General features: G+C 36.0%; 5 protein-coding genes across 9 annotated transcripts in view; 4 read left to right on the forward strand and 1 right to left on the reverse strand.

The window, feature by feature from the left end:
- The first annotated feature begins 561 nt into the window (after nt 1-561).
- On the forward strand, nt 562-5667 carry LOC140834804 (COP1-interacting protein 7-like). Of its 2 annotated transcripts, none has more exons than XM_073199943.1 (9): nt 562-906; nt 1020-1199; nt 1552-1685; nt 1970-2022; nt 2117-2166; nt 2257-2409; nt 2858-3084; nt 3297-4876; nt 4977-5667. In XM_073199943.1, exons 1-9 carry the CDS (start codon nt 848-850, stop codon nt 5100-5102), a joined length of 2562 nt encoding a protein of 853 aa, XP_073056044.1. In that variant the 5' UTR covers nt 562-847; the 3' UTR covers nt 5103-5667. The 2 variants fall into 2 exon arrangements, with proteins under 2 accessions (XP_073056044.1, XP_073056043.1); XM_073199942.1 differs by having other exon boundaries at nt 563-906; nt 1967-2022.
- A 3019-nt stretch (nt 5668-8686) lies between these two features.
- LOC140834806 (uncharacterized) lies at nt 8687-12902 on the forward strand. 2 transcript variants are annotated; one of them, XM_073199944.1, is made up of 9 exons: nt 8687-9083; nt 9722-9931; nt 10032-10127; nt 10211-10334; nt 10431-11634; nt 11708-11873; nt 11956-12120; nt 12189-12341; nt 12527-12902. In XM_073199944.1, the coding sequence occupies exons 1-9, from the start codon at nt 9018-9020 to the stop codon at nt 12719-12721; spliced, it is 2379 nt and encodes a 792-aa protein (XP_073056045.1). In that variant the 5' UTR covers nt 8687-9017; the 3' UTR covers nt 12722-12902. The 2 variants fall into 2 exon arrangements, with proteins under 2 accessions (XP_073056045.1, XP_073056046.1); XM_073199945.1 differs by lacking the exon at nt 8687-9083 and having other exon boundaries at nt 9913-9931; nt 10248-10334.
- A 1958-nt stretch (nt 12903-14860) lies between these two features.
- On the forward strand, nt 14861-15687 carry LOC140835518 (epoxide hydrolase 2-like). Its single transcript, XM_073201006.1, has 2 exons — nt 14861-15180; nt 15307-15687. Exons 1-2 carry the CDS (start codon nt 14894-14896, stop codon nt 15527-15529), a joined length of 510 nt encoding a protein of 169 aa, XP_073057107.1. The 5' UTR covers nt 14861-14893; the 3' UTR covers nt 15530-15687.
- Nucleotides 15688-16272: 585 nt separating this feature from the next.
- On the reverse strand, nt 16273-21021 carry LOC140834809 (cold-responsive protein kinase 1-like). 3 transcript variants are annotated; one of them, XM_073199953.1, is made up of 8 exons: nt 20586-20686; nt 19571-19709; nt 18427-18539; nt 17799-18009; nt 17470-17704; nt 17182-17332; nt 16727-16873; nt 16273-16650 (listed from the first exon to the last, which is right to left on the reverse strand). In XM_073199953.1, exons 2-8 carry the CDS (start codon nt 19653-19655, stop codon nt 16642-16644), a joined length of 951 nt encoding a protein of 316 aa, XP_073056054.1. In that variant the 5' UTR covers nt 19656-19709; nt 20586-20686; the 3' UTR covers nt 16273-16641. The 3 variants fall into 3 exon arrangements, with proteins under 3 accessions (XP_073056054.1, XP_073056053.1, XP_073056052.1); XM_073199952.1 differs by lacking the exon at nt 20586-20686 and adding an exon at nt 20873-21021 and having other exon boundaries at nt 16273-16873; XM_073199951.1 differs by having other exon boundaries at nt 16273-16873.
- Nucleotides 20905-23287, forward strand: part of LOC140835519 (cysteine-rich receptor-like protein kinase 10) — a 4328-nt gene continuing 1945 nt past the window's right edge. Inside the window, 1 exon segment of the mRNA XM_073201007.1 lies at nt 20905-20967. Coding sequence (XP_073057108.1) covers nt 20905-20967 — 63 coding nt within the window.

The following is a 23287-nucleotide window of genomic DNA, read 5'->3' on the forward strand; positions in this document are numbered from 1 at the left end:
AGTCGTATTTTGTGAGATGTATATCTTATTTGGGTAATCCATGAAAAAGTATTATTTTTTATGCTAAAAGTATTACATTTTATTATGAATATCAGTAGGATTGATCCGTCTCACAGATAAAAATTCGTGAGACCATCTTACAAGAGACGTATTCATATATTAATCTTGCTCAAAAATTGTATGCTTGGTTATTCACAATCCCTGTTGCATCTTTTTCACATACAGGATGCGTTTCTTTTTCATTAACACCTCTAATTATTAGTGAGTGACACTATATGTTAAAATGTCCTTTTTTGTTTAATTCAATACTTAAATACGACTCGACATTCCTTTTATAAAAATGACTCTTAAAAATTAAATATTATAAATTACAAAGACAAAGGTATAAATTATATAAAGTTTAAAAGAATTAAAACAAAATATCGCCAAAAAAAGTTTAATTTCCTGAACTAAATTTTAATTTTTAATTTTTTTTTTCAGATCAAACTCATATATGGATCGTCCTCGTCGAAACAGTTCGATCTCAAACCTAATTAACTCAGTAATTGCGAAATAATGGAGAGAGGTGGGGACAACGTGAAAATTGGGTCCCATATCCGTATCATTCAATCGAGAAAACCACTCCTTTAATCAAACTCTCCGATCCCATTTCCAACTCCATTGCCTTCTCTTTCACCAGTTCAACACACAGTTCCCATGTGGGCCGCTGCATCAATTCTCGCTGGCATTTTCTCATATCCAGTTAAGACTCCGAAAAGTTTGTAAATGTCACATTCAATGAACTCGTACACGTAACATATTACAGTCTTCGAAGTTCATTCATTCGCCATCTTTCTTGATCGTGAGTATGGATTCGGAGACCCTTCTTGACTATGCTCTGTTTCAGCTCACGCCTACAAGAACAAGGTGCACTTTTATTGCTGTCCTCTTTGGTGCAAATATCGTTAAATGTTGTTTTCATTCAGTTCTTTAGGTGAAATTTTGATAATTTGTTCGCTTTTTGATGAAATTGGAAAAAGATGCGATCTTGTGGTGTTTTCTGGGAAGACAAGTGAGAAAATTGCATCTGGACTTGTGGAACCGTTTATCTCTCACTTGAAATATGCAAAAGATCAGATTTCAAAAGGTGGGTATTCGATAAAAATTCGTCCACCTGCTGCTGATGATGCTTCATGGTTCACCAAAGCCACATTTCAGAGGTAATTTAACACGCTTTCGAACCTCACTCAAGGAGATCTATGTCCAGATGTTGATGCAATATCGAAAAATATATTTATGTCGCTGTGAAATGTCCATTGGTTCTTGTTTAATTGCAATAGTTTTAGTTGAAAGTGGTGATAGATTTTAGTACTTAAGTAGGTAACCATCTTTAGGTGACTAAATTACAAATGTGGAAAGATGAAATTTGAGATCCATATCGTAGGAAGTCACTTCTAGGGTTGGGATCATACTCTTCAATGCGTTTTATGAGACTTGAGAGGTTTTATAATGGGTCTCAAAGAAGACACAATTTACTAACACAAACTTGCTTTCTTTTCCCTTTCATTGCAGATTTGTGCGCTTTGTGAGCACACCTGAAATTCTTGAAACAGTTGTTCGAATAGAACGAGAAATTTCACAGATTGAAAGTGCAATTCAATCTAATGAAGTTCTTAAGAAAGAGGTGACAGAACATCAAGGGGAAGGTAAGTTGCTCATTGAAAGTATATGGTATACTTGTACATTGGTGAACACTCTCTCTTTCCCTTTGTGAAAAAATAGGGTCCTGATATGAAGTTTATGTTCCCTTTTACGTGAAACTGCAAAATTTGAACCTAAAACATGTTTCACGCTTTCTAGTTCGGTGATGTTTCACTCTTGGCAAACATTTTTATCAGTCTTCAAGTCTGATGGCAATATCTTGATCTATCACTATGTGTATAGTGTTGGATTGTTTATTTATTTACCAAGCTACTTGTTTCATCAGTAGGAAGTTTATCGGCTGCTGATGGGATCACGAAGAAGTCAGTCAATTCCTCAAAGGTATTTTTATTTTGATGTCAATAAGTGGTTAGTAGTTCAGAAGATCTTTGTCACTTCCCCCATGACACGTTATATTTCCTCATGGCTTTTCCAGTCATCCTCTGAAGAAGGACTTAATGGGGCTGCTCCAGAAGAAAATTCCAGGTATCTGATCTGCCACTTGTCAAATATAGTGCATCACTACTGTATTTTATAGCTCTGTTAACTGAATCAATGAGGTGTTGTTCTGGGTAGGATTCGCCTTCAACGTGTTATGGATACTCGAAAAGTATTACTCCAGAAAGAGCAAGCCATGGCTTATGCTCGTGCAGTTGTGGCAGGATATGAAATGGACACATTTGATGATCTCATTTTCTTTGCAGACACATTTGGAGCCACACGTTTGAGGTGAACTTTTGTTGATCTTCCTTTTGTGCGCGCGCGCGCGCACTTACAGATATGCTTCAAAACTTACTTCCCAATTTGCTTACAATATCCATGTTTTTATTTTGGTCTTTCCATTTCAAAGTCTTCGCATAAGGAAAAAGAATGCTTAATTTTTGTTATCTATTGTTTTCGTTATATCGCTTGTTCTACAAATAAGTTTTGTATCTCTACACGTTTTACATCGTGGAACAAAGTTCATGTGTCAGTTATTTGTAGTCTGGCCCAAATATAAGAACCTAAATGCTACGCTAGGATATTGATTTCTTTAATCTTTCAAATATTCTCCTCAATAAGAGTTATTTCTTGAATAGTAACCCTTTTTAATGAGCATTATTATTTATCTTATACTGTTAGAGGCGGATTTTTGAACAAATTTTTGTCTTTCTTATCAAAATTTTTCTTTGTATAGAGAAGCATCCATTGATTTTAAGGAGCTATACAAGCAGAAGCATTCAGATGACCAATGGATGGATGAATTAGCTGCAATGCAAGCATCTGCTGCAACTGAATTCTCATATATGGGAGCACCTGGAATTTTGCTCGCAGGTGAAAATATTCCTGGCAACGGTATTTCCATTGGCTTGTCTGAAACTCAACCTGATTTGGCTTCCACTCCAATTTCAGATGGAAGTAAAGGTACTTTTTACTTCTTTTCTTTTTTGTTTGTTCGAATTCTTGACTGGATGTTTTTGTCTGTTAATGCTTAGTTTGAAATGTTTATCCTCTCAATCTCTTAATCATTTATGATTACTGTTTTATGAGAACTTTGTGATCAGATATTATCATATTATTTTGGACCTTTCTGGGACAATTGGTATGTGTTAAATCTCTAATTTTTTCAACCACAGCGAGTAATCTACCCACACCAGAACAGACACCTCAGCCACAATTACAATGGATGAACCAGATGCCACAATATATGTACAACTTCCAGGGTTATCCTTTTCCAGGGATGCAGCCATATTATCCAGGGCAAATGGGATGGCCATCTCCTGGTGGGATTGTTCCACAATTCAAAGATAGTCAAAACCGGAAATCACACAAGAAGAAAGAGAAATCTGTGGATGCAAAAGGAACTGATACATCCGAAGAGGATGAACAAACTGAATCTAGTGGCTCCTATTCTGGGACTGATTCCAAAGATGCTAAAGAGAGTGACCTGAAGCATTCTTCAAAGGGGCAAGGATATGTTAAAAAGAACAAGAAAAAGTCCTCCAAAACAGTCGTTATCCGAAACATAAATTACATAACTTCCCAGAGACACAGCGGAGAGGAGAATGAAATATCGGATGGTTCATTAGGAGGGGCTTTTCCATTTGATGATGATTCCATTAGAGAGGGGGTAGACAATGCACTTGCAAAAGCACGTAAAAATAAAGGGCAACGGGGAATCCATGTGGAGAATGGATCGAACGGTTACGATGAACAAGATCCAGAAAGTGGGTTCGAAGCTAATATTTCGGGAGGAAAAGTAATTAGTACTTGGGATGCTTTTAAGAATCTTCTAATGAGTCACGAGGAGCCAACTTCTAATGGCACGCCTATAGACTTTGAATCAGAGAAAATTAAGAAACAACCTTTGAATGCTGACGATTCTGTTCTTGCCATTCAGAGAGGTGAAGACTATGATGGAACAGACATGTCGGATTTTATGAACGGTGAAAATATTCGGCCCGGTATAAAGAAAACTGTTTCTCAAGATGAGAGTGCATTGTTTTCACGACAATTAGAGGAATCAAGAAAAAGCCAACTGGGAACTCCTGCAGATTTTGCTGCCGAATCTTCTGTTCTGAAAAACCAGAAAGGCGAAGATTGGTTTGTTGCAAGTCCGTCCCAAGTTTCAAGAACAAGTGACATTAAACGAGTAGAATTTGATTATCATGACACCGTGCCCTATGAAGGGGGCTTCGTTAAAAAAGAAACAGCTGTAAAAAATCCCATGGTTGATGATTCCTTAATGATACAGTCTAGATCAGCAGTTGATGAAGCTTATGTTTCTGACTGGAAAACTGATATTAGCATGGTCCCAGAAGTTGAAAAATCGACACATCCCGGAATCGGAGATTCGAATATTTCCAGGGTTGAAAAATCTACATCCATTGAGCCTGATGACCTTTGTATGTTTCTTGTTAGGGAGTCGCAGGACTCAACAGGCGCATCATGGACTCCAGAAATGGATTATCAACTTTCAGTTTCTTTCACTGAAGCTGATAAAAAATCTCCAACCGTTGAAGCCAGTGGTCAAGTGGGAAAAGGACTTCCTGTGAATGGTAAGAGCACCAATGGCAAGAAGACTTTAAGCTTCCCTGCAAAAAATCCTAAAGCTTTGTCAGGATCTCTTGTTAAGAGTAAGACTGACCCCTTATCCAAGAGCAAGAAAACATCTTCCTCGAGTAGATCAACGGTTCAAAAGAGCAAGCTTGAAAAGGTATGACAAGCATGTATGTTCAAAATGATTCAGACTGTTATTTATCATCCTCCATTATTATTGTTTGACATTGCGTAAGATGCATTTTTTTTCCTTGCAGGAGGAAGAGGAGCGCAGAAGAAAGGAAGAATTGTTGCTTGAGCGCCAGAAGAGAATTGCTGGAAGAACAAATGCTCGAGGCTCGAGTCCTGCAGCAACTAAGAAAATCCCAGTTGCTAAGAAGTAGAACAGCTCTTTCAAAGCTTAAAAAATAGGCCTCAATCCACCGTGCATGAATTTTTAAAGATAAGTCATCCTACAACACGGTCCAAAGCAGAAAATCAGTGCATCTTGTCACCTATCGAGAAAATGCTGAAGTGAGATGTTTTGAGCTCAATTCGACGTGTATCCATCGATGCTCTTTCTTCCATACATTCTGCCTAGCTCCTTGTATAGTATCATTTCATGTTTTCGCCTTCCACATTCATTTACCCAGTCTTCCATCTGGTTTAGATTGTTCAGAAAACAAAAACGGATACATGTGTTGAATAAAAATGCACAGGTGCATGAGCATGTCGTGAGATTATAATTCCTTTTCAACTGGGGAGAGGATGAACCCAGAAATTTAGATCTTTTGGATGGGTTTTGTTCCTTGGTAATTTTAAAGAGCATTTGTTATTAAATTTACATCGGGTTTGTATAAAACGTAAACAAATTGTGTGAAAGTTTGTGTGATAATTCACGTTGACACATATTTGTCTATTCTTCAAGTTTCTTGCTGTTTGCCCACATCAATAAATAATAGTTTACTATTTCTATTTTTCCTTTTCTTTCTGTCTGCATGTGCAGTTATAATTTTGGTAAAGCATTTTATTTATATGTAAGCTCTTATTTGTCCAATCAGAATTCAAGTCATGGGGTCGGATTCGGAAATGGATGTAACAGATTGATTTGAGGTTTAAAACATTTCACCCGACATATGCATGGCCGTGGAAATTAAACGCTGTTTTGGAAGTCGGGTATCTTCCCAAAGCATAGATTAGTTTTCTGGATTTTTGCTCACCGGAAATTTCTAACAAAGTATCGTCAACTATATATTCTAGACAAGTTTATGTGAGTTTTTTAAGCATCTGTTTTCAATAAGTAATATAATTTTATATATAAATATTTTTTACCAGTCAATTTTTGCAAGGTATCAATCAATCTTTAAAACTGAAGATCGATTTTGTAAGATTACATCAAAAGAGACCAACAAATTGTATTAGGTTTTTCCATTAATTTATTATACTACAAAGAGTAGGTCTCTTATGAGACGATCTCACGAATCTTTATTTGTGAGACAGATCAACCCTACCGATATTTACAATAAAAAATAATACTCTTAGCATAAAAAGTAATATTTTTTCATGGATGACCCAAATAAGAGATCCGTCTCAAAAAATACGATATGTGCAGAGACGGATTTATTCTAGGGTTGTACTGTGCTATTGCCCAGTCCACTTTTTTTAGCGACGGTTTTTAAGCAACCGTCGCTAATATTTGCGACGGTTTTAGTAAAACCGTCGCTATGTGGATCGGCGACGGTTTTAATTCAAACAGTCGCTATTAGCGACTGTTTTTTGAAAAACCGTTGCTAATAGCGACGGTTGTTTCAAAAACCGTCGTACATCAATGTCTTAGTCCAATCAAGTCCCGTCAATTTACAAGGATGAGACCAAATTCATCCAATATCCTCTGTTCCCCCACCTTAATTCTACAAAATTTCTCTCCCAAGTCCCAAGCCCTTTAGCGACAAAATAGAATTGCGGACTCCATAAGAAATCGAATTTCTCATCGGCAAGGCAACAATCCAGGTAAGAATCGGCTATACATTTTTTATTTTGTTTTTTTATAGCTTCTTTGTGCGTGATTTGTGGTTTCTTGATTGTTTGTTGTTGATTGACTATTACTTGTTTATTTGTTTAATAATTATTTTATTCTTGTTTAGGATTATAACTTGAGCTATTTCAAAATGGAACATCAATAGAACATCATTTACCACTTTGATGTTTTTAATGCAGCAATAGATTTCATTTTGATGGAGTTAAATACTCGGTTCAATGAGTCATCAGTGGAACTTCTTTCTCTTAGTACAACTTTAGATCCTAAAAATTCATTTGACTCATTTAACAGTGATGATATTTGCAAGCTTGCGAAGAAATTTTATCCTGGAGATTTCACAGATCAAGAAATTGTTGCTTTGGAGTATGAATTGATACATTATAAACTTGATGTGATGCAGAATTTAAAGGTTTCTACACTTGTTGAGTTGTGTCAGCAATTGACTGAGAGTGGACGGTCAAGTGTTTATGTTATGTTGACTAGATTGATTCATCTTGTTTTGACATTACATGTGTCTACTGTCACTACTGAGCGGGCTTTTTCAGCAATGAAGCATGTGAAGACGGCACTTCGCAATAAAATGAAGGATGACTTTCTTGCCGATTGTTTGACACTCTATATTGAACGAGATTTAGCTAAACATATTGATGTAAATTATTATTGATAAATGTTATGTTTTAAAATCTCGTAGGGCACAACTTCGTTGAACGATATAATGTAATTTTTTTTTAATAATATTTAACTTATCATATTGAGTTCAAGCCCCCCCAACTTTTATTCCTGGATCCGTCTTTGAATATGTGAGACCGTCTCACACAAGCTTTTGCATACCAGAAAAAGAAGTAGTTGAACTGGTGTTTTTGTTGACATACCAGCCACATTATATTGTCATATATCGTATTGTTTTGTTATTAATTGACTATTAATCATATATTTATTATTATTGTTTTGTTTTTATCTAAAACTTTTTCTTAAATTGCTGGTGATGTTATTTGAGCCAGAATATCAACCTTTGAATATTTCAAAACGACGACTTGCAAACTAATTAAGCTACCGACGTACATATTTTATATAATAATTATACATATCTTATATTCATTCCAAAAAGAAAACTTTGACATCCCAACAATATTGTTAGATGTAACTATGTAAATGTTTTCTTAAAAATAAATGCATCATCTCTACATCAAAATTGAATTTCAGAAGTTTATAAATATAAAAGATTTTTTTTTTATTACGTGATTTGCGAATAATCACGATATACTGAATAATCGGTGTCAGAGTGAAAAATAATTTGAGCTACAACACGTGCACTATCTATGTGTTGTAGTGTAAAACGAAGAAAATCACTAATTAAAATTTATATAGTAAAGTAAATTAAATATTTGAAAAAAAATACCAAATATATTAGATATTTAAACTAAGGAAAAAAAGTCATCATAAATATTTGCGATGTCAATGAAAGTCATCTTCATCAAAGATACTATATAGGTATAAATAATGAGTACATATATACAAAAAAAAAACTCACATGAGAGCATTTTACTCGAGAATTTTATCTGGGAGATAGTTGCTCAAATCCATAATTATAATGAAATAATATTTTTTTACATAAAAATAATATTTTGTCAAGATATAGATCGGGTCGAAAATTCATATAACAAAATTGACTCATAAAACGGTTTCTCTACTCATTATTTGTATTTATATTATGTATTCGACATGTGAAATAGTAAGTCTAATAATCTGTTATTTAATATAAATAAATTTGATATATATATATATATATATATATATATATATATATATATATATGTATGTATATATAATGCTTGGATAAGTTAGCAAATATCCGTTGTCACACGCTCGCCCAAGTTATCCATTAAACATAGCTCAAGATAATAATTAAATCACATAACGACAGATCATGCCAATAAAACCCGAAAAGAAAGCTCCTACTCAGCTTTCTCCTTAAAAATCAGGAATCCATTTTCCAAAAAATAAAAGAAAATCAAGAATCACATTATCCAAAATGGCTCACATTCTCTCTGAAAACAAAGGGAGAATTTGTCCATGGGAGATTTTACAATGCACAAACCATGTAGCGGCACTTCATTAATATTTTTACGCACTTTTCATTGAATGGTTCATCCGTAGAATTGTAGGTTTTTAAGTTGTTTTAATTTTGTAAATATTTTTTGGTCAAAGAATTGTGGGTTATTCTGTCAAACCCGAGGAAACTTACAGTTTGGTTATAAATATTAGTTGCATTTAGTCAGCCATGGCGATTGGAGCATTTTGTGGCATTGCGCCTTTCTTCTTCCGCAAGAAGCATTTTAGAAATCAGGTTTATTTTTCTTTCCAGTTGCTTTTAATGTTCTCTCTCTTTAACCTTTCCCTTACCATTATGTTGTGGTCAAGCGCGAACCCATAACGAAAATATGCTCATAAGATGAAAAGTTTGGATTTTTTTCCCATTTATTTAGCATGGCTCTTCCTCCCTCGGATGCTTTACCATATATAGTCATGATTCATACTGTAGCCACGATAAATTCATGAATTTTGATAAGAAATCACTTGATTTTTATTTTCTTGGAATATAATTTATGCATAAAGAATTTAAGTTGTTTTTTTCATTTGCATGGATTCAGGTCTGTAATGGAGAGATTTTTTTCCAAAGAATACACGCTTTGACAATTTCATGCACATGTTGATTGTGATTGTATATGTATCACAGTTTCTGGGTAAATTAAATGAAAAGGAATAACATATTTGGATATCTACACATTAAATTACCAAAGTTGGGAAACAGATTAGATAATAATCATGACAAATTGATCCTGGACAGGATTACCTTTGGTTTCATACCTGATACTAGGTTTTCCCCACAATTTGATTGATGTTCATTGTTCCTCGAAATTCTGTACTCGGTTTCGCGTTAAATCTATTTCTCATGTGCGCGTGTGTTATAAAACGACTCGACAGAAAAAATCTAAGTCAAAAGTAAGCAAAGTGGCATCGCAGCCAAAAATACTGGAGTCAGGGCCAAGAAAATCCTCTGCAATGGATATTAGAAGTACGAAAGTCAGCAGCTCATATGGGGTGGCAACAAAAACAGAACTCAAGCACAAGATTTCTAGTTTCAGGGATTTACTTGATCTTTCTCCTTGTGTTGGCTCGGCTTCAGTGAACGAGGTAAGACCCTTCTATTCTAATGAACTCTCTATTTTTTTAGGGAAGTCGGAATAATTTTCTTTGCACAAAAACTCAAGTATTAAATTTCTCTTTCCGACAGCTGCTCATATTGACCCTGAAGGATCTTCTTAAACTTTATCCGTGTATCAACCGAGATGTGCCAGTATTAGAAATTGAACATGCAACGATGCATAAGGTAAGATTCACTCCATTACACTACACGCTTTGATATCAAACAGGTTGCGGATATTCATTGTAATAGTCTCTGAGCTATAACAGGCTATGAAACTCTTGTGTGATGCTCTAAAATCATTAGGAGATCTATGGGCAAAAGAGGAGTGGATGATCCAATGCAAATATGATTCGTCTATGGAATTTGAACACACTGATTTGGAGCAAATCGGTATCTATCATATGCACCATTTTGTTTCAAGACTAGGAAAAAAAACATACGGTATATCTTATTGACTAAATTTCTTGTTCTGAAATTTGAAACCAGCACTAGAAATGCTTGATGAAATGATAAAGCTAGCAAGAGAACGAATGTTTGATACTATGGATGAGGAGGAAGAGAGGACAGAATCTAGATGTGGGACGGCTACATTTGAAGAGGCTTTCTCTGAATCCTATTCGGAAAGTAAAATGTCTGTTTCGTCCTCTCCTGAAACGCCAACTTCAGTTCTTCCATGGAAGGCCCCAACTCAGATAGAGAAAACATCATATTCTCTGACTCTGCTCATTAGACCCAGAGTTCTGGAGATTAGAAAACTGAACTCCATTGATGTCAAGCACCTTTCTCTCAACATGTTCCCACACACAGTTGTTCAAGATCCTAGATACCTTGTACAATTAAGCGAGACTGGAAAGGAGGATGAGGGATGCAAAACTAGAGGAGCTGATATAAATGAGGTTAACCACAATCTTGAGATGATAGAGAGGATCAATGATGTTGATGGCCCAGACTACGCAATGAAAGTTGACACGATCAAAGAAACATTGGTGAAATTGTCTCCACCAACACAACCTCCAGTGGCACCATTGTCTCCTATTGGGCTAACACTTCCATCTATGACATTACACAAATTGGCTCCATCACCACCACCACCACCCTGTGTGAAGCCTAAAAAACTAGTACCAACTCCACCGCCATCACCACCACAAATGGCATTAAGAGATGGTTCACCACCACTGCCACCCCATGTGATGTGTAGTGAAAGAGTATCTGCTCCACCACCGCTGCCACCCCCTGTGATGTCTAGTGAAATAGTATCTACTCGACCTCCATCACCACCACAAATTATATCAAGAAATAATGCACCACCGCTGCCACTTCATGTGATGTCTAGTGAAAGCCTATATGCCCCACCACCACCGCAACCCCATGTGGTGTCTAGTGAAATAGTATCTGCTCCACCACCAGGAATGACACCAAGAAATGGTGCACAGCCACCAACTCCGCCGATGGCAAAAGGAGCTGTTCCTCCACCCCCACCAGGGCTTGGTGGTGCCAAGAACCTTCGTCTCGTGAAATCTGCCTCGAAATTGAAGAGATCATCCCAGATGGGTAATCTTTATAGACTTCTCAAGGGGAAAGTAGAAGGTTCAAGTGTAGATGTTAAGGTGTCAGGAAGAAAGGGTAGAGTTGGAGCTGCCTCTGGCGGAAAACAGGGGATGGCTGATGCATTGGCAGAGATGACAAAAAGGTCTCGATCCTTACCATATATTGGTATGCTTTTATTGTGGTATAAAATTTTAACTTTTTTCCTGTTGACTCAGGTCCGCATACTTCCAAAAAATAGAAGAGGATGTCAAGAATCATGCAGAATCAATCAAGGAGGTGAAAAATGCCATTAGTTCGTTTCAGACATCTGACATGGTCGAGCTTCTGAAATTCTACAAATACGTAGAATCTCACCTGGAGAAACTAACCGATGAAACTCAGGTCTGCTTAGGCAAGTTTTTTTTTCTTCTTGGTTTTGCTGCTGAATTATTGAAAAATCAGGTCATGAATTTAATATTTTCAGGTCCTAGCAAGATTTGAAGATTTTCCAACGAAAAAGTTGGAAGCTTTGAGGATGGCTGCAGCACTATACTCCAAACTAGATTCAATAGCCTCTACTCTACAGAACTGGCCAATAGTTTCACCTGTTCGCCAACTCCTGGACAAGGCTGAGAGTTTCTTCAATAAGGTAATAAGATTTACTAATAAGTTATCCATTAAATATTCTTGTGACTAAGACCTTGTAATGACATCCAGATCAAGGGAGAAATCGATGCATTAGAGCGAACAAAAGATGAAGAAGCCAAGAAATTTCAGGGCCATAAGATAAAATTTGATTTTGGCATTCTTTTACGGGTGAAAGAATTGTTGGTGGATCTATCTTCAAGCTGCATGGAGTTGGCACTAAAGGTTAGCTCAGATCAAATTTGTTCTTGTACATTTCAAACTTACAATAAACATTTAATAACGAGTGGCTAGACGCAGTAACATAGGGAGAAGGGGTCAGGTCAGCATGGGCCATTCCCACTCTTTAAGTTTAGGCTTTTAGTTCGCCTTCTCTCCACCTGAACTAAATGTACTCCGGTGATATGCAGGAAAAGAAAGATGCCATTTCACGAGAAAAGAGTGAATTCAAATGTGAAAGGAGAAATAGCAGACCTGAAAAAATACTATGGAAGTCCTTTCAGTTTGCATTCCGAGTTTACTCATTTGCAGGTGGGCACGATGACCGAGCAGACAAGCTTACAAGAGAACTTGCTGATGAAATTGAGACCGATCCTCTTCACTAATCATATAGACATCGAGGTAGAGGTACTTAATCAAGAAACTGCATAAATCTTTGGCTATTGCAAAGTGAATGCTCTTGAACAAAGGAGATCAAGTGAAGGGGAATAAGCTAAACTCTAGCTCTGTTGTTATGTGTATATTAAAACTTTTGATTTATGAAACTTGTAGCAGTGTAGTTGTGTAGGTTGTGAGTATAATGCATCCTTCGAGTGTTGTGCACACGGTTAGTGATTTTTAGCTCCAACACTAGAGAACAGTATGATTCATTTGGATTAGAAAACAAACGTACTTAGTTTCAAGAACTCAGAATTAACATCAAATCAAGTAAACTATACTTCACATTCTCACCTCAGAAACAGCATTTTCCTGGAAATTAAATTTGTCAGAGACTCCTGAATTCTTCAATTAATTCACCTTCTAATTCTGTCCTTTCTGGCACATACTCGACCTATACTAGCCTTGAACCTGTCAATTGATGACCATAAACAGAAAGTACTGATAAGATCCATGATAAAGCTGACATCATCTTAATCATGTCCATGTTATCATCATATTATTAAAACAGAAAAAAGTTTCATCTACAGTCAAAAGATAGATATTGTTTGTAGTTATTACACAGAGAAAAATAAGTGAACAACATTAAAGGAAAAAATGTTTTCAGAATAACAGTAAATCGTGATCATTCCTGGGCGCTTCTTGTGGTTTCTATAAGACGAGAAGATTGGGCCTTTGTCACCAACCTAACAAAAAAGAGAGACTCGCTTCAGAATTCTTGCCTCAGCACACATAGTGGTAACAAATCGTGCATGAAATATACATATAAGAAGGAACTAATTGATAGGATGTGAAAAAAAGGTTAAGAAACACCAGGACACGTATATCTCATCATCAAAATAAATATTCAAGGGAAAGAAATAGATTATTTTTCTCGATCATGCTAAGAGTATTATTTTTTATTATAAATATAGGTAGAATTGATCCGTCTCATAGATTATGATCTGTGAGACGGTCTCACGTGAACCACTCTTAAACAAAATACGAAAAGAGACCTAAGGTTTCATGATCACCGCTTCACTTTCAACGATCTTGAAAATACAGAGGCAAGTATTATATAGTTCAGGTAAAGAATACCCCTACTCAGCCAAAAATGGCAAAAATAATATGTTTTAGAGACTCGAATTCGTTAATTTTTCTACAACCACAGAAGAATCATGAGAACACTTTACCTCGGTCATGATTTACAAGATCATTGGCTGATTTTGTGGACTTCCTATGGTGGTTCCTATATACTTGTATTCTAGTGCAGTCTGCAGGTCACTCAACACACAACTTGATATATCAGATCCCATAATTGATATTCCGGCTCTACTAATCATGGGTGACAAGGACTAAGTCTTCAAATTCTCAAGAATGAGTGAATATATATATAAAGACCGAAATGGTGAAGACATCCGAATATAGAGATTGTGTACTTGACCGAAGGAACTTATGAGCAATCGCCTGATGAAGAGGATCTTCTTTTTCATTTGACAACCTAATCTTATTTATTTAAAATATATTAGGGTTCTCTCCAATTAAATAACTTCACGACCAATTTTAAGACTAGAGTTTTCTGTGTTCTTTTCTTTTTAAGTTCTGCATTTTATCTTTCAATTTATATAGTCACATCCTTGTTTTAGCCAGGTCAAAAAAAACCTTTGGATTTAATAATATACACCTATTCGGATTCTGCTCATCTGTATTTTTTGTCAACCCTTTACTATATAAAAGTTAAGTATGTTGTTAACAACGAGGCTAACATTTGTAAGAACTCAAAAGAATGTTTCAATATATGTGATGGTCGACATGTCAGATTTGCATTTTACCAAGGGAGAGGCCTTTAGTTCTTGTTTCTGTTGTCCTCTCCCAAACTTCACCCATTTTTATTTTTCGTAATAATTTAACTTAAATTAAAAAAATCCAAGCATACTTCCTAAATGTATTTCAAATAAGCTTGAAAGTTAATTTTCTATGTACTATTATTGACCATTGACTATAAAAGCACGTGTTAATAAAAAGTAGCCGTGCGAGTCCACAACGCTTTGTCTCTTTCCATCCTCTGTTCACATATGACATTATTTAAACCTCCCGCTGGCAGCTACTGTTACATCAATCTACCATCATTATAGGCGAAAATGGAAGAAATAAAGCACGAGCACATACTAGTCAATGGGCTGAAGCTCCACGTGGCGCAAATCGGGAGCTCTTCCTCGCCGCCTGTGGTTTTCTTGCACGGGTTTCCTGAAATATGGTACTCGTGGCGCCACCAGATGATCGCCGTCGCCAAGGCTGGTTTCCGAGCTGTTGCTTTCGATTACAGAGGATATGGGTTGTCCGAACCGCCCCCGGAACCCGAAAAGGCATCTTTCTTGGACCTTTTGGCTGACCTCCTTGCTCTTCTGGATGCCCTTGTTCCTTATGGGTAAAGCAATCTTTACTACTATCATGCAGGCAAATTTTCTAAACTATATAATGAGTGAATTTGACAAGAAATCTCGCAATGGAATTGATACATAGGCAGTTACAGCCTACAGGATTAAGACCGTATATATCTTCCAAAAGTTGAAGTCCCAGCTCTGCTGATAATGGGCGAGAAGGACTACGCCTTCAAATATCCAGGAATGGGTGACTACATAAAGAGCGGAATGGTGAAAACATTCGTTCCAGAGCTGGAAATAGTGTACTTGCCTGAAGGAAGTCATTTTATCCAAGAGCAATCGCCTGAGGAAGTGAACTACCTTATTGTCAACTTCCTCAAATGCCATGTCTAATTACCATGCTGTATTGGGGTTAATGGTGTTGAGGGAAGACTCGGCAGCACAAGTATTGTAACTTTTGTGTGGAATAATTGGTGTTTTCTATTTGTTTCAGAATAAACACGTGAGACTCAATCCCAAGTTATATGTACAATTTGATCACCATTAAATTTGGGAATATGGTGAAAATAACTAAATTTCACATGAATTGGTGGCTCGAGTCGAGTGTTTGGATTGGATATCCATGACAAGTGACATTAAAAAGTGGCTATAATATATAGTTGAACTCGAGACTTCATATCTGTGAGACTGACAAGAAAATCAATCGAAAACCAAGGCAAAGTGGGATTAATTAATCACGTGATATTTAGGATAAACATTACCATGGAAATAGGCTCACTTGATTTTAAAACATACTGATCATGTACATTCAAAATTACCCATTCAATTCCCAACATATTCCTCTCTCCATAACCATTGTGACACTAGATGGAGATTCGTGTTCTATTTGATTTTGTTGTCTTCACATATTCTTAAACGTGAAAAGGGCGTGTGTGCCTACTTCTTTTCATCTGATTCATTAAACAGCTTTTGTAACATATTACTATTCGAGTCCTTATTTCGTCGTCATCATTTAAAAAAACCTAGCTTCACCGTTAATTTTGTCATCTGGAATGTAATTGTACGAGGGGTGCATGATTTGTTTGGTACATATCACTGAAAACTACTTAAAACAATAAACTCCAGAAGATCAAAAGTTGACACCATGTAATGAATTCTTATACCAGAAAAAGAATTAACAGCCCTGTAAAGCTGTAATTTAAACTCGTTCAATCCTATCCACACAATATCATAACCTTTCTTGGGGTTATGGAAACGTCCTGAAGTCTACACTCTTACAGTCCTACTCCATCAAATAAATCCCAAGGTGCGCCCAACCAACGAACCCAATAATCGAGCAACTGGTTTTTCAGAACTTAGGATCCAGGCCGCCCTTGCAAAATAATGAAAAGGAATATTTACAAAATTCAGTTATCTTGGGGTAACCTGAGTGATTGTGATGGGAAAAGTACTCATCTGATGGCTAGTAGAAGCTTCTGAGGACTTATTCTTAAACATTGTGCCACTTAGCCGAGCTGAGGTTTCAAAGAAGCCGGGAGGCTTGAGTTGATTTTCGTTAAGACGTACATTTTTTGAGAGCATTTCAATGACCTGGCTCATTAGGGGCCTTCTGCTAGCATTTGCTTGGGTGCAGAAAAGGGCCACTTTCATGTACCTAAGAACCTGGTCCTCTGGAAATGATTCCAATTCTGGGTCGACAAGATCCAACAGTTTACCTTCTTCGTGCAGCTCCCAGGCCTGTGAAGCAACCAATACAGATGTGAGAAGGTTATAGTGATAGGAACAAACTATAAAAATAACTCTAAATAATATAATGGCTTGGAAGGATACAACTTCAGGGGGAAAAACAATTTAGATCTGGAAATGAAGTTTACTTCCTAGATACTAGTCCATTTTATCTAACTTATACGAGGAGAGACTGAGTGGACAAAGGGTAAATAACTCAATCTCATTTTTGCTGTTCAGTTAACATTTTTGCTGTTCAGTTAACAGAGTATAAATAATACAAAAGGTGATACAAAAAAGTACAACCAAATATTCCTCACCCATTCGACAAGCAATTTCTGCATTCCTCCGTGATTGGTGTTTCCACTGCTCTTGCCACTCACAACTTCAAGAGTTAGAACCCCAAAGCTGTATACATCGGCCTTCATAGTTAACTGACCACCTAAGGCATATTCAGGTGCCAGGTAGCCACTGCTTAGAACAAATCCAAGGTACAAATTAGGACCATAACTTTCAAAGTTTCAATAAATACAACTTCAAATTAGATGCCAGGATTCCCATGCCATTATAAGTTATGGTGTAGTATCAAAGAGGAAAAGGAGACATACGTTGTTCCTGCTATTTTTGTGCTGATGTGGGTGATATCTTGGGGGAAAAGTTTAGCTAATCCAAAGTCTCCAATTTTAGGTCGGAAGTCCTCGTCCAGTAGTATATTACTAGCTTTGATATCTCTGTGTACAATGTGAGGTAAAAGTTCTTCATGAAGATATGCAAGTCCACGAGCAGTTCCCAAGCAAATATTAGACCTCTTTTCCCAGTTCAGATTAACAGACCTGTTCGTACCTGAAATACATGCAAATATTATGTTCAGTCTACGTTGGATATCGTAGGAAACTTCTAAATAGATTCAAATGGCACAGGACTCTTATCAAATTACCTAACAATGCTCGATCGATGCTCTTATTCTCTAAATATTCATACACCAAAATGTGGTTGGTACCATTGACGCAGCACCCAACTAACTCAACTAGGTTTGGGTGTTTAACATTGGATATAGTGTCAATCTCAGTCAAAAACTCACGCGCTCCTTGCTTTGACCCGGCAGAAAGTGTCTTCACAGCAACTTTCTTTCCATTTTTTAGAGTTCCCTATGAGATTGGAGTGGGATTAATACGAAGAAAAAAAATGCATGAATGATAGTTGGACGTTTCAATGTCCCATCAACTTAATAGTTCATAAATAAGATGCCATTAAACAACTGGTTGAAGCAATTTTCTCTGCCTACAATACCGACGATTAAGTGAAAAACCAGCTTGGAGATTTTTTTATTTCCTTTATGCATGTTTATTTGCTTAAAAGACATCCTTCTGGTATATAAATTAGAAGATGATCAACAGGAAGAAATTACTTAGAGCTTCAACGCATGATAGATCTTAATACCAGCAAAGGGCGGTGAAAATCAGATTACATACTGGCAGAAAGATGAAACTTGCCGTGCGATATTTACCTTTAAAGTTTCTCGTTAAAACATGATGAATATAAACTATGCAGCATTGAGTTAATACCTTGTAAACTGTCCCAAAACCTCCTCGTCCTATTTTGCTGCTGTGTTGGAAGTTGTTTGTTGCTTCTCTTAATTCATTGTATGAGAAGTTCTTTGTCTTAGAGATTTGGGGCCCTACAGATATAATAGAATCAATCAAATCAAAGGAAACAAATATACGAAGTAATAATTTCTGGCCCATCTTAAGAAAAATACTGAATGGAAATAAGCATCATGACCAACCAACCACATGATTATTTTTTCGGTGCCCCTGCATGTTTCCTAAATTAAGATTGATGTTTGCACATCCAAGGACTTGTCCAGATCCCAAATATGTTATAGATACGAGTTACAGGTAGTTCAACGAGTGTGTTACACATGCAAGCTCATACTCATGTTTCCCGTGGCAACAGTACCTATTTTGTGCGGTAGAATTAGGTTAAGCTGATGCTGAACAGTCGGACTTATTTCCATCCACTTCAAACATTTACACATCCGTGGCAGCAAATGACACAAATAACAACAGGGAATGAGGTACATCTCTTGTAAGTTATTTTGATCATGCGTTTAAATTTTGATAATCAAATACCATTGGGCATAGTCATAATGATTGAAAAATTGGTTCAGGGATGTATAGCTCACAACTAGTTACATAGGTGATATTTTGAAGTACTTATAGATGGTTCACTACTGAACTGCCAATATGATTGCACACGATAGCCTTAGGCACGACACGATTCATCTCGCTACATTCAAAATATTAGACACATCCTTAAATAAGGTCCTCAATGTGAATCCTCCTTGTCCATCTACATAACTTCAAACAGTCCTTTTTAGCATCCCAAACTTACAACCTCTCGTCCAACTCACCAAACTATCAACAGCACAACCAAAATTTTCAGTTCATGGTCTACATAGTGAAAAATTTTGAACTAGAAGTTAGTCATCTTTCATAAGATGCCAAAGCAACAATGTCAAAATGATGAAGCTGCTTTGTGACTGAAACATCAGCATCCGTGGAAATGAAAGCAATCATGAAGTCATAACCTCTGGTTCGGGCATGAAATGGTATATTTTCAACAAAAACTAGGATGCATAACCTTCAGAGCTTAGTGGTTCTACAGTGAACACCACAAAGAATGTAGATTGAATTATGAAGCACAAACCTTCTTGGTCTTCCGTCGAATGATGAGCATTTTTGTTCCGTTTCTTCTGGTGCAAAGTTGAGGCACCAAAGCAGCAACAGCCCATGTCCCTGTATGGTCTATTGCGCTGATCTGCCGACCCCAACACTGGTGTCTCAATCTGGAGAACAAAGAGCTAGATGAGACATTTCTATCAGACATCACTAGCTTTTTTCATGGAATTTCTTAAACTATCGCAAAGGGCAGCACAGTTCGTTATGTGAATTGAATTTTAGTGTCCATTGGTAATTTATAGCAATTTCAAAAATCTAAGTTTCACTTCCCAAACATGTAGGTCTTCATTTCACGTCTATTGCCCTCCATCTTTCAAATCCTAGTTTCAGAATCGATTTGGCAAAACTTGTTAAAATTTATACTTGAACCTAACTCAACCCCAAAAACTAGCTCAAGGGGAAGGATTGTCCAAACATACGTCCATGAATGAACATCTGAAACGTGAAGTTTACAAATGACCCAACTATGAGAACGTAAAATTTACAAATGACCCAACTATAGGCAGTAGGTGGTCCAACTATAGGCAATCTAACACATCACAGTAGAACTTGGCTCTGATATTATGTTAAAGATTGAGACATGAACCTAACTCAACCCCAAAAGCTAGCTCAAGAAGGAGGATTGTCCAATTCCATATATGCAGCTCTCACGTATTTTATCCAATCCAAGGAGTATTGTCCAAGTTCATATATGCAGTTCTCAGATATTTTATCCAACCGATGTGGTACAACTAACACACACGCCCAGGAATGAACATCAATCTAACACATCACGGTAGAACTAGGCTCTGATTACATGTTAAGATTAAGACTTGGACCAAACTCAACCCCAAAAGCTAGCTCAAGAGGAGGATTGTCCAATTTCATATGTACATCTCTAAAGTATTTTTTCCAACCGACGTGGGCCAACTAACGATTATTTTCATGCAAATAATTAAAAAATTTCAGGATCACAATTTCCAAAGATGAAAAATTTACAGTACCGAGTTTCAATGCACCAGGTGACTAACCCACCATCCTCGCACCACCAGTTGGCTAGTCCCACCCCAAAGCAACAGAAAGGCCCCCACACTGAACCCCCACCCCGCCTACACTCAGATGAACACACGAACCACAAATTCATACAGAAAAAAGCAAGACAGCCCCTCCTCTGAGATCGCCTGATTTTGATCCACACACACAATTCGCCTAGCTACACCAAACCGAGAGACATCAAACAATTTGTAAACACACCAACAAGCAAAATTGAGCAGGCAATACAGATACTAACAGATTATTCAGCGAGATCGAAGCTCGATAAGAATGGAGGAGGCTGCAAACTCCGGAAACACCAGCTGGAGAGCAGCAAACGAGGGCGTATCGCGTGTAGCAATTCAAACATACAGAATGGGATCGTGTTTTGTTCGCTGCAGAGAAACAATCAAGAGTCATTTCTATAGCGCGAGCGGTTGTATTTGTATATCTTCGCACGAATAGACGGTGACTACGCCATCTCAGGTTCAACGAACTCAACTAGATTTTTCGAATCGCGGCCTTGAAAATTATAAAAACAACCCCCAGACAATATTAGTTTACTCATTCCACTACGTTTCTTTATGCGTGTCGAAGTGTAATTATCTCATTCCACCACGTTTTACTTTTTGCATGTAATAATATAATTATCGAAAAATATAAAAAAATTATTTAAAATCAAATATTTTTTTGAATATGTGTTTTAAAAATCATGTACATATACATAAACTCTATTTTTAAACCACACAATAAGTGATGTGTGAACTTCCACACGTTTGTTGCTTTTTGGTCCCAATTTGAACTTTCAAAATTTTAACTTGTTTTCCTTCTCGAAAATGACTGTCGCGCATTGAAATTTTGTCAAAATAAAATGTTGAGTAGTTCATTGTGGTGTTTTTTATTATTTTTATCTGTCGTACATCGAAATTTTTGTCAAAATAAAATGTTGAGTAGTTCAATATTGTTGGTGTTTTTGATTTTTTTTTAAAAAAAATTTTACTTGTTTATATTGTACATTTGAAATTGTCAATTGATAGAATGGAAGTCTTAATTTATTTGAATTTTAGCAAGAAAAATACTTCTTAAATTGGAAAATTGGAAAAAAGATGTAAGAGTTAGGTAGAGAAAAAATAAACCAACAAATTAAATGGTTGGGATATTTTATAGCTTGTCTATTTGAAAATTTACTTACTCTAGGTTCGAGATTATATTGACATATATATTTTAGCAAGAAAAGTACTTCTTAAATTGAAAAATTGTAAATATATATATATATATATAATAGTTAGGTAGAGAAAAAGTAAACCAACAAATTAAATGGTTGGGATATTTTATAACTTGTCAATTTGGAAAATCTACATATTCTGAGTTCGAGATGATATTTGACATATATATTTTATCAAGAAAAATATTTCTTAAATTGAAAATTTGGAAAAATGATATACTAGTTAGGTAGATAAAAGTAAACCAACGAATTAAATTGTTGGGATATTATATGCCATATATATATATACACCACATATACACATACATATACATATATATTTTAGCAAGAAAAATACTTCTTAATTGACTCGATTGCATTATAAATTTAGAATTGAATGGAACCTGGTGGAACAAACCAATGAATCGTAGAAAAGTTGAAAATAATAGAAGAGGGAAGAAATCACAAAGAGAGAAATATGTATCGATATTTAAAAGAAGCTCGAAGAAGATTCGGATGGCATTTTAACCTGTATTTTTTTATGTAGGATCCCCATTATTTAGCCGATTAACACGAGATCTCGGTTTCTAGTGTAGTTCTTTCTATTTAAATAATGTTTAGTTTTTTTCTCCTCCTCTAAGTATGAGTGTAATTATCTCAAATAATTTAAATAATGGTTTTAGTTTTTTTCTCCTCCTCTAAAGGTATGAGTGTAATTATCTCAATATAGAATGAATACATTAATCTTATAAAGCTCGTCACGTACAATTTTAGTTTTAGTGACCCAATCTATTGGAACGAGTTCCAACTCATTTATTGGAGATCCCACTACACTGAGATAGTTGGGTTAGGGAGACTAGAGTTCACATGTATTATAAATTATTTTTGAAATTACAAACATACTAAAAAATATTTCATACAAATCATTCTTACATTCTTTTTGTCATCGATAGATTTGATGAAGTATGACATTTGGTGAAAATAAGTGTGTTAGACAAAAAAAATCACTTGGACAAAAACAAAGAAGTGACTTGAACAAAAAAGAAACGAAGTGGCTTAGACAAATATTTTTTGTCGATATCGTCGAACCAACAAAAAAGAAACGAAGTGGCTTAGACAAATATTTTTTGTCGATATCGTCGAACCAACCAATCGAATACTGATTAATACAATCGATCAAATACTACTTGAAACAACTCTTCTGCTCATAAACAAAATGCTCAAAATCTTCTTGGAAATTTTGTTGTCTTATTGACAATTTATATCTATATGCATCAAAATCTCCATTTATATATCTCTCGATTCGAGAAATCGAGATAAAAGGAGGTGAAACAAATAATACACAACTTTCTAGTTATTGAAGTATATACAATAATTTTGTAATTTAAATATTATTAGAGAAATATTTTAATGATATTTTTAAATACATGGACCTAATTATATGTTCCAACAAAATTCATATCATTGATC

The sequence above is a fragment of the Primulina eburnea genome, chromosome 6 (assembly GCF_022965805.1).
Source record: "Primulina eburnea isolate SZY01 chromosome 6, ASM2296580v1, whole genome shotgun sequence".
In the NCBI taxonomy this organism is placed as follows: Eukaryota; Viridiplantae; Streptophyta; class Magnoliopsida; order Lamiales; family Gesneriaceae; genus Primulina; species Primulina eburnea.

Bases quoted from the DNA above. Each gene is read 5' to 3' on its own strand.
- LOC140834804 (XM_073199942.1), top strand. From the start codon at position 848: ATGGATTCGGAGACCCTTCTTGACTATGCTCTGTTTCAGCTCACGCCT. The intron at 907-1,019 runs GTGCACTTTTAT...AATTGGAAAAAG, and splicing joins CTCACGCCTACAAGAACAAG to ATGCGATCTTGTGGTGTTTT. The intron at 2,410-2,857 runs GTGAACTTTTGT...TTCTTTGTATAG, and splicing joins TTTGGAGCCACACGTTTGAG to AGAAGCATCCATTGATTTTA.
- LOC140834806 (XM_073199944.1), top strand. From the start codon at position 9,018: ATGGCGATTGGAGCATTTTGTGGCATTGCGCCTTTCTTCTTCCGCAAG. The intron at 9,084-9,721 runs GTTTATTTTTCT...ACGACTCGACAG, and splicing joins AGAAGCATTTTAGAAATCAG to AAAAAATCTAAGTCAAAAGT. The intron at 11,635-11,707 runs GTCTCGATCCTT...CTGTTGACTCAG, and splicing joins TTGGCAGAGATGACAAAAAG to GTCCGCATACTTCCAAAAAA.
- LOC140835518 (XM_073201006.1), top strand. From the start codon at position 14,894: ATGGAAGAAATAAAGCACGAGCACATACTAGTCAATGGGCTGAAGCTC. The intron at 15,181-15,306 runs GTAAAGCAATCT...TTAAGACCGTAT, and splicing joins GATGCCCTTGTTCCTTATGG to ATATCTTCCAAAAGTTGAAG.
- LOC140834809 (XM_073199952.1), bottom strand. From the start codon at position 19,655: ATGGGCTGTTGCTGCTTTGGTGCCTCAACTTTGCACCAGAAGAAACGG. The intron at 18,540-19,570 runs GTTTGTGCTTCA...TTATATCTGTAG, and splicing joins TTCGACGGAAGACCAAGAAG to GGCCCCAAATCTCTAAGACA. The intron at 17,705-17,798 runs GTAATTTGATAA...CATGTATTTCAG, and splicing joins CATCGATCGAGCATTGTTAG to GTACGAACAGGTCTGTTAAT.